At 36.2% G+C, this 10,383-nt stretch overlaps 1 protein-coding gene across 1 annotated transcript; it reads right to left on the bottom strand.

The window, feature by feature from the left end:
* Nucleotides 1-5,178: 5,178 nt before the first annotated feature.
* LOC112930614 (olfactory receptor 8J2-like) lies at nucleotides 5,179-6,126 on the bottom strand. Its single transcript, XM_026012956.2, has one exon. It carries the CDS (start codon nucleotides 6,124-6,126, stop codon nucleotides 5,179-5,181), a length of 948 nt encoding a protein of 315 aa, XP_025868741.2.
* Nucleotides 6,127-10,383: the final 4,257 nt, after the last annotated feature.

Here is a 10,383-nt window from a genome sequence, read left to right as displayed (position 1 = left end):
AACTATTTATATATGACCTATAGTATGTTAAAAGTTTAGAAGGAATAAAAATTATGAATATATGTGTGAAGTTATTTATGTTTGGTTTTGTAACCTAAGGGACTAAACTTGGTTAATGACACATAATTCTACATCCCGTGTGCATTCTCATCCTAATTCCTATCCCTGCATCAGTTTTCTTTCCCTACATCGGTATCTCCTCCACATAAGTTGATATATGTTCTTAAAAAGAAATTCAAATTCATGGGATGTCTAAGTGGTTCAATCAGTTAAGTGTCTGACTTTTAGTTTTAGCTCAGGTCACAATCTCAGGGTCCTGAGATCGAGCCTTGCATTGGGTTCTGTGCTCAATGTGGAGTCTGCTTCTCCCTCTCCCTCTGCCTCTCCTCCTGCTCACACACACTCTCTCAAACTCAACATTAAATAAATAAATCTTTTTTAGAAAAGAAATGCAGCTTTATAAATGTATATTTTAAAGAGCACACACAGGTTATATAGCTTATTTTGATACTTCAAGCTTCTCATTCAGCTATGTTTTTGAATTTTATTCATTTTCTACATATACACCAATATTTTACTGGTCTCTGTTTAATGAAATGGCCACAATCTGATTCTACCCCCATTTACTATCGATTTGCTCTAATACTAAGATGCAGTTAGTTATCAACTTTCGACTTCTACATGTATGACCACGATGAACAATTTTGTGTGTGTGGTCCCCCACTGACCCATAAAGGAACATGTCTGAAATATCTCCTGAGGTTCTCTTTTGGGATAAAGAGAACGTATTTAATTTACTTAAATAAGGATGGATCTATTCCAAGATTTATTTTTATTCATATACACTCCACCATCAGTACACAGCATTTCATACTGTGGACATTGAACTTACTAATATGTACCACTTGAACAAATGGTAAAGGTTGCAGCAAATAATTCAATCAGATTTAACTTTATAGAGCTCAAATTGTTTTACTTGATTTAATACATTATTTTTTTTAAAAGAACCCAAATATTTGTTAAGATTTGAAATGGAAAGGTGCACTATAATCCACGTCAACAGCAAAGTTCAGAAATTATAACAGAGACACATACACATTAATTTTAATATAATGTTACCATTTGAATGCCTATCACAATGATAATGCTGATAAAGTAGTTGTTAAAATGACAAAAACACACCTCATAGAGATACGGGATGGCAACCTCCAAATCATGTTTCTTCCTCTGGGCACCTGGCTGGTTGGCTTCTCATCCTCCTGGCAGGTGTGCAGAAGTAGCTGAACTGTAGCCTAACTCATCTGTGGTGACACAGCCCCTCCTATGTGCAGTCATTCTTCACTCCTGCTGTGCACTGATCCTAAGAAACCCCTCCAGTTCCCAAAGCATGAAATGCAGATAGAATGCTGAAAATTGTGAGAGAGGAACTAAAGAGAGAAGTGATTACAGTATGAGATGCCATAGCTGTATAAGGAAGTGTTAGTTTGCACCTATATTGACAATTCGTTGATCTCAAGGCAATATTTTAAGCATTCATATTTTACCATGGAAGTTTTTACTTATATATTTCATAAGAGTTTTAAATTGATATAATAGAATCTTTTGAGTCCATGTCTTATATTAATCACTTTATGATTGTGTGGATATTAATAATCTTTATCATTCAGTAATCTATTATTTTTTTTGAAATACAAATTTTAGTGTTTTTAAAAATCATAACTTACCTCTTGTGATGACTATAGCTCAAATTATTTTGTGGCTTGATAGAAGAAGTAGATATTTTGATATTTACATTTTAAGCTAACCCAAAGTCATGGACATTTTGTGAGATGAGGTAAGAGTTTGTTATCAAAGCTGTTTTGTCATAAGAAGTCCCCAACCTAGATAATGGTTGTTGCTTGTGGAAGTACCTTTATGGGATATCTGAGTGGCTCAGCGGTTGAGTGTCTGCCTTTGACTCTGGGTGTGATCCCAGTTTGGGGATCAAGTCCTACATCCAACTCCCTGTGAGGAGTCTGCTTCTCCCTCTGCCTATGTCTCTGCCTCTCTTTGTGTCTCTCATAAATAAATAAATAAATAAATAAATAAATAAATAAATAAATAAATAAATAAATATTTTTTTAAAGTACCTTTTATATTGAAAGAGTCAAACCAATTCTGGACAGGTGCATAAAATAGAGAGTGGCAATTAGTGGCATAATTTATGAAAAGGTCTTAAGCTTTACAAGTAATAGTTATATTTAATACAAGGAAAAATATACTATAGACTTTAAGTGAGGCACAGATAGAAAAGGAGGGAGAGAGAGAATGAGTAGGAGAAGGAACCAGTATTAGGTTAAGAACCAATATATATGAGGAATATAAGAAGGTTAATGGAGAATTATTCTGTGGTATAGTAGTTAAGTTTCTCTAAGTATGAGGAGACATGACCTATCACAGAAATCTCTATATTGTCTCCTGTCACCCATATCTGCAGTAATTTCTACTTTGTTTTTGAATTGTTTCCTTGAAAGAAATTTTTTCTTTCCATGGAGATGGCTTGTGGAAATAGCCATTTGGAAAACAGAGATGATAGATGTGACTCATGACATGGAGATATCTGGTGAAGCCTTATGGAATTGCAGGAAAATGGCATTAGCTGCTCAAACCAAACTTATCTAGACCTTAAGGGACAAGAAAATCTCCGTTGGAAGCCTTACAATTCCTCTGTTTAACTTTTTTAAAAGAATGTATTTATTTACTTATTTATTTGAGAAAGAGAGAGAGAGAGAGATTGCATGCATGAACCAGGGGAGGGACAGACAGAGAGGGAGAGACTCTCAAGCTGACTTCATGCTGAGCACTGAGTCTGCATCAGCAGGACTCCATCACAGGACCCTGCGCTGAAATCAAGAGTCTGAAGTATAACCGATTCAGTCACCCAGATGCCCCCCTTAATTTAAATTTTGAATTAAAACAAAATCAGGATTATGTGAATTTCTGTTATCTTTTAGATTATTGATATAGTAGAAAACATTTAATACTAGACATATTTCTTGGGACATAAATAAAATATTGTGACTTATGATCATGGTGCTTTGAAACAAAATGAGCTGCTGTGAAAATAGTCCTTCAGTAAGTTTTTGGGTCAAAATTTATGAGATGGATTTACTATGCTGAATTTGAGAAACTTGGATGGTTTTTCTTATTTTTGTGGTCTTGAAAGAATTCAGTGAGTGCCACCCAAGGTTTACACGCTTGGAATGCTTTCTGCATAGAACATCCCTATATACGGAGTAGGGTCAAAACTAACATTTCTTTGGCAGCTGCAGGAAGGGCTCTGTGATGTTGTTTGAAGTGTGTCCTAACTCTCACAGGTGCTGTCAGACCTTGTTTTGGGACTATGTCTTGCATCTTCCCTCTCCCCTCACCACTAGGGGGATTTTGTTGTCACTGTCTGGACACAAATGCCATGGAACCTGCAGAGCAATTAGGTAGGGGTAAGCTGGAAATACAGGTGACTTAGCATCTCACAGGATGTGAGCTTTGACCAATTGGAGATCAATGTTGCCACATAAATTATTTTCCCTACCTTACTTTAAGGAAAAGTGGTACTGGGCTGATGTGCCTGCCTGGTTGGTTGAATGTGTGGATTCGTCATTTCTGATAAATGTGTACATGTGATATGTGAGTGTGTGTGTGCGCATGTGTGCTTATATTTTGGAACCTTTGAACTGAATGCTTTTGGCTAATCATTCAAAGAGAACTTTGTGTATAGTTTGTTTAGTAGCTAATTATTATTAAAAGGTAAAAAGTGTAAGCTTTTGAGAGACTATCCCATTGAGTACTAGTGAATGAGGCATGCAAGATTTTAGATTGCCCGGTTTCATAAAATATATACATATAGATATTTGAATCAGAAAATGGGTCCCTTATCCTACCAAAGATGCCCAGAACCAAGAATATGGTGCCTTTCATGGAAAAAGATTTTCAGATGGGATTAAGGTAAGGAACTCCAGATGGGGAGAGTCTCCTGGATTATATAGGCAAGACCAATGTAATCCCAAGAAGGAAAGGGAGGTGAGAAAAGTAAGAGTCAGAGGAGATGTGGCAGGGCAAGTAGAGGTCAGAGTTATGGGATCACCGTTTGGAAGAGGATGCCAAGTAAAGGATGAGGGCTGCCTCTACAAACTGGAAGAGGAAAAGAAACAGATTCTTCCGTGGCAGTCCAAGAAGGAACACAGCCTGCTGACATCTTGATTTTAGCCTCATGAGACTTATTTTGAACTTCTGACCTCCAGAACTGTGAATGATAAGTTTCTGTGTTTCAAGTTTCTGAGTCAGTGGCAATTTGTTATCATAGCACTGGGAAACTAATACAGGTGAAAATATAATTATTTTTACAAAATACATATATTTAAACCAAGTTAAAAGATAGAGAACACTACCATTTTTATTCTTGACTTTAATCCATTTAATAAAATACATAGGATTGGTAGAAGTACAAGTGTGAGTTTAGCCTTGTTGCTCCAATTCTGTTCACCAAACTATACCTAAAAAAATGGATTTGTCAAAATAAATAAATAAATAAATAAATAAATAAATAAATAAATAAATAAATAGATTTGTGCTAAGAAATATGTTTTCTCAATTGTACATATGTAGGCTGGTGTAGACAAATATAGCCCCTAAGGAAAATCAGACAGGAAAACAAAATAAATGATCTATATTATACACTTTTATATTTATAAAGAATAAAACTTAAACATCTTAAAGGCTAATGCTACCAAGATATTGTCAAATTTATCTGTGGAGACCAAGAATCTCCACCATACAGTGTGACTCTTCTGTTTTCAACTAGCTATTTTGCTTATTTACAACTAATATTGGAATTAGCTAATGAAACTGAGTGCCACAGTTCCTGTATTTACATTATTTCTGACTTACCTGAAAAGATCATAAATCTAATTTATTTCCAGGCATTGCCTTACCTCGAATGCCATGCCCCATACCACTTAGTAGATATTATATTTAGTAGTATTTTGCATGCACAGAATGACCAGGTTACAATAGCAAGCGTTAAGATTTTCTCATTGAAATCCATTGCATACTTAAATATCTATACCTCTGCATTTAACAGAGATTAGTTTTTCAAGAGCAAATAAAACTCTTAAATGAAGACAATTGTAATTTTTAAATTTACATTAATTTGAAAGACTGGCAAGGGCTCTTTAGGAATCTCTTGAATGCATCCTTCACATCCTTGTTCCTTAGGCTGTAAATGAGGGGATTCAGCATTGGTATCACCAGGGTGTAGAAGACAGAGGCCATTTTATCAGTATCTAATGAGTGGTTGGTCCTTGGTTGCAAATACATAAAGAGAATGGTCCCATAGAACACAGTGACAGCCATCATGTGGGAGGCACAGGTGGAAAAGGCTTTTCGTCGTCCCTCTGAGGAATGTATCCTCAAAATGGCAAGGACAATGTGGAAGTAGGAGGTTAGAACAATAATCATGGAGAAAAACAAATTGGTCCCAGCAGAGGTAAACACCGCTGTTTCTGGAATGTAGGTATCAGAACAGGACAATGCCAACAAAGGGACAGTATCACAGTAAAAATGGTTGATGACATTGGAAGAGCAGTATGACACAGAGAACACACAGCAGGAGACGGTCAGTGCTGTAGTCAGACTGTAGAGGTATGTGAGGGACACCAGCAGAAGGCAGATCTGCGGAGATACCACCACCATGTAGAGCAGGGGGTTGCAAATAGCCACGTAGCGGTCGTAGGCCATTGCAGCCAGCATGAAAATCTCCCCCACGATAAAAACTAAGAAGCCCCCCAGCTGGGCTGCACATCCATAGTAGGATATGGTTTTCTTTGAAACCAAGAAGTTGACCAACATCTTAGGGGCAATGACAGTAGAATCGCCAAGATTGATGATAGCCAAGTGCCTGAGGAAGAAGTACATGGGCGTTTGAAGCTGCGAGTCAACACTGGTGAGGGTGATGATGCCCAGGTTCCCTGCCACTGTGAGCCCATAGATCACCAGGAAAACAAAGAAGAGTGGCATCTGGAGGTCTGGGCGGTCTGAGACTCCCCTGAGAATGAACTCAGTCAGGTGGGTCAGGTTCCCTGAGGCCATTTAATTTGTTCTTCTCATCTTTTAATGGAGAAAATGGAAGGAGGTTAATAGATGGTCAAGTTGATTTTTTTCTGGTTCATGTTGGATAGTAGACTTTCTTTTAAATGGGACAATTTTTGTTCACATGTGGAAGTGTCAGAATTTAATTGTATTTCTCATAATCTTTTGTAAAATTCAGAAATAGAAACTTTCTAGAGACCAATTTTAGGTTGTTAGAACTGTTGTGCCAAGCTCTTCATTTTTCAACTGTTTTAGATATAATCTATATAACTTGAGTATCTATTAATCTATTATATTACATGTAGTGGTGTTTATTTACATATATTAGCATACTAATTATACTATATATGAATATGTATTGACATATGTACCCGTCTCTGTGTCTGCTTCCAGTGATAAGGTAGCTGTGTAACAGAAGTTGATGAGCCAGAGGGACTTCCAGTAACTTTGCCTTTTCCTTGGCTGCCTCTGGCTTTTCCTTTAGCCCATACCTTGTCATCATCCTGGGGAATTTTGTATTTCTGTGGGAAAAATACTTTGAGTATGCTGAGTTTTTCCTTGTCAGTTTTGCCACACCTCAATAACCTTCTGATTCAGCTGCCCACCACCAGACCACACCTCAGTAATCTTCCTTCTTAGTGTTATTCAGAGATGGATTTATTTAAAGGAACACAATTCTTTAGCCAAATACACTACTCCTTTCTGTCACTCTGCTATCTGCTCAGATGCTTTTCTATTATCATGGTCCGGCAGCCCTCTCTCTTTTTCCATCTTCCCATAGCCCTTTCCCTTAAATTCTTTAAAACCTGTTTTGAAGTTTTAAAAAGTATTACTTTTTAAAGTAATAAAGTTTGATTTGCTCAAGTGTGATTACTTTGTTTTCCTTGTACAGAGAAATGAATATAGAAAAATGCTAACATTATCCATTATGTGCTGTACTCTATGCCCAGAATAATGCAGGTTATTTCGAAATAATAATGTCGTTATTTTCCAGAGTGTCCTAGAAGACATATGGAATTATTTCTATGTCTGATAGGACAGTTGAGGCTCAATGAGATTAAATCATGGAAACAATCTGTGTGTAACATTGTTTAAAACCATTGTGTTAAACCATTGTTATGGTTTTATGGTTTTGCTTAATATGTTTTGTTTGCTTGTCTGATTTGAATCCATAAATCTCCTTCTACATGCAGTTCATAGCCAGGATGAGTACTAAGTGAAATTATTGGGTTTACCTACCTGTCCCAGAGATCTGTTGAGACTCACTGCAAAGGTTCTGCAGGAGGCACGCTGAAGAGGTTTACAAGTGTCTGATGTCCCTGAAGGCCCACATGCTGAAATAAGCTTCTTTATGGGTTAAGTCCCTACACAGGAAAACAGGAATTCCCAGAGAAAATTTCTGATTCCCCAGGGAAAGAAGCCAACTGTTGAAGTCTCCACACAATTACACTCACAGAGTGAAAATGTCAAGAGAGCCTAGGGATGTGCTTAGCTGATTCTACTAAGTATCAATCATGTGCAATGATTCCAACCTCTGTGTGTTTTTCTTTTGAATTGTCCTCCTGTAATGGTTAAGAGGTGTGGCTGCTGGCCCTGGACTGGAGAAAATCCAACACTTAGAAAGCACACGATTCTGGCCCCAATGTTCCATTTTAATATGAATACTGGGAATAGAACTGAAAGTAAAGCTTCCATTCTCCTGTCAAAAACAAGCCCTGGTGTATCTGTCATGAAATACAGATGGCATACACCATAAATTCAAAATGTTCACGGTTTTAAGAAAACTAAAAGTCAGTTATTTTAGAGCCTTTTAGAAGGCACCCATCATATGCCTGGTCCTATTGCTGTTTTTTAATTAAGATTGTGTGATTGAGAGTATATTTTTCATATAATCTTATGATCTTTCCTCATGCATGTATAAATCTTATAATTAAATATTGATAACAATTTTATTTCTTGTGTGGTATTTTCTAGTCTGTAAACTTTATAAGAGTAAAGGGTATATCTAAATAGTTGTCCTTTGTAGTAATAACTTCTGAAATACCCAGGAAAGAGTAGGCATTCAAAAATATTTGCTGAAAAAAAAATATTTGCTGACTTAATGTAGGAATGAATGATGGAGTTAAGAACAAGTGAGTATAATATCTATCTTTACATTTTGAAATAAAATATGAGTTTAGTCTTCAGCTCTATCATTTATCTTTACTATGGTTTTAAGTTTGATAAAGAAGTATTGACCACTTATTCTCTAGAATATTCACTACTTTAGAGCAGGACGCACTGTTCCTTCTTCATCTTGGTGTTCCTAATATCAAACTAGGGTGTGGCACATTCTGGGCTTTATGTTTTGAAGTAACAAAGTGTGGGTCATAAAGAAGAAATACTAAGATTTTTATACACCTTATGTTACCCATGAAAATGAATTGAAATCCTTGAGGTCCTTTTGAGATTCCACGATTCCACAGGAAGTTTGTATTGTTGCTTCCTCTGTAATATCATTTGTAGATTGTCTGTATGTGGCTAAAGTTCACCTGTACCCTGTTTAATCAATAGGACTTTATTCCCTGATGAGCTCTGCTGACTTCCCCATCTATTTAGCATTCCAAAAATATAAAATTAAAAAGATAAAAGTATTACTTTTACAGTTTCCATTCTTATTGATGCTTTATATAAGAGTTTGATCTCACATTTAAAGCTTATTGTTTATTGCACAGGACGTATTGTCCATTTCTGAGGTTGTGAGTATGACACAAAATAAACTTACTTTGATTAAGCATATAAATTCTAAGACACAACAGTACCATCCCAGATGACAAAACTACACTTTTCAAAGTATTTGTAAGAAACACACACATGTCACCTACATATACATACACACACAAGATATGTGCAGGAAATGATATTACAGACACTGTAATATTTCCGTGCTCTACCTGAAAGAATAGTTCTCTCTTACATTATTCATCATTTTAAATTTGTAAATTAATTACATATAGGCTGAATATGTATTAATCCATTTTCCCCATTCCCTCTACCTCATGTAGTTAATAGTTATATATGACCTTTTTGGTTTTTCCAAATCTATTTATTGATTTTTATTGTGATAAGAAACATATCATGAGATCAATACCCTTGACCAATATTTAAGTACATAATACAGTAATGATGATTATAGCACAATATTTTATAACAAATCTCTATGACTCAATCATCTTGCAGAAGTGAAGCTTCCTACCAATTGAATACAATTGACTTTAATGGACACATTAGCCAGTTTTTGTTTTGTTTTGTTTTTTTAGAAAGAAGGGTAAGAGAGAGACGGAAAGAAATATTTATTTTCCCCCCAGATTATTTATTTATTTATTTACTCATGACAGACACAGAGAGAGGCAACATAGGCAGAGGGAGAAGCAGGATCCTGCAGCGAGCACAAAGCAGGACTCAATCCCAGGACCCCAAGATCACAACCTGAGCCAAGGCAGACACTAACACTGAGCTACCCAGGCGTCCCACAGTCCCACATTAGCCACATTAGCCATTTGATTGACTTTCACCATAGAATGCCTTTTTCTTGTAAAATTGAATCTCCTTTTTACCCTTTCATCCTTCTATTAATCCTGGTCTGATCCCATCTTATTATCTGTTTTGGCACATTTAAATCTTATCTACACTGTGTCATTCATATGCAGGTTTTTACTGGTTACCTATTTATGAATTTACCTCAACAAAATGACATAATTTTGCAAGTATTTAAATTAATGTATATTATATGCCAAATCTCTCTTCCTGCAAGTTGACTCAGAAATAGGACAGGTACAGATGCCTGGGAGGCTCAGTGGTTGAGCATCTGCCTTTGACTCAGCGCATGGTCCCAGGGTCCTGACATTGAGTCCCACATTGGGCTCCCTACAGGGAACCAGCTTCTCCCTCTGCCTATGTCTCTGCCTCTCTCTGTGTCTGTCATGAATAAATAAATAAAATCTTAAAAAAATGAAGTAGGACAGATGTAGAAGTCAATCTCTAAATATTTACTGAATTCATCTAGTTTTGCTTTTCCTTTGAAGGAATACATAGCAAAGTTTAATGCTGATAGGAACCACATGGTATGATCAATTAAGAGAAGATATTGCATAATTTCTCCCACATCCTTTGTCCTGAATATTTGACATTTTGTTCTTCAAGCTATGGATCAAGGGATTCAGTGTGGGTATTAGAAGGGTCAAAATAGGGACACCACTTTCAATATCAAAAGAATGA

The sequence above is a fragment of the Vulpes vulpes genome, chromosome 5 (genome assembly GCF_048418805.1).
Source record: "Vulpes vulpes isolate BD-2025 chromosome 5, VulVul3, whole genome shotgun sequence".
NCBI classification, from domain to species: Eukaryota; Metazoa; Chordata; class Mammalia; order Carnivora; family Canidae; genus Vulpes; species Vulpes vulpes.
This window is presented reverse-complemented; position numbering and strand designations above follow the sequence as displayed.

Excerpts from the sequence above, each read along its gene's own strand:
- LOC112930614 (XM_026012956.2), bottom strand. The coding sequence starts at position 6,126 with ATGGCCTCAGGGAACCTGACCCACCTGACTGAGTTCATTCTCAGGGGA.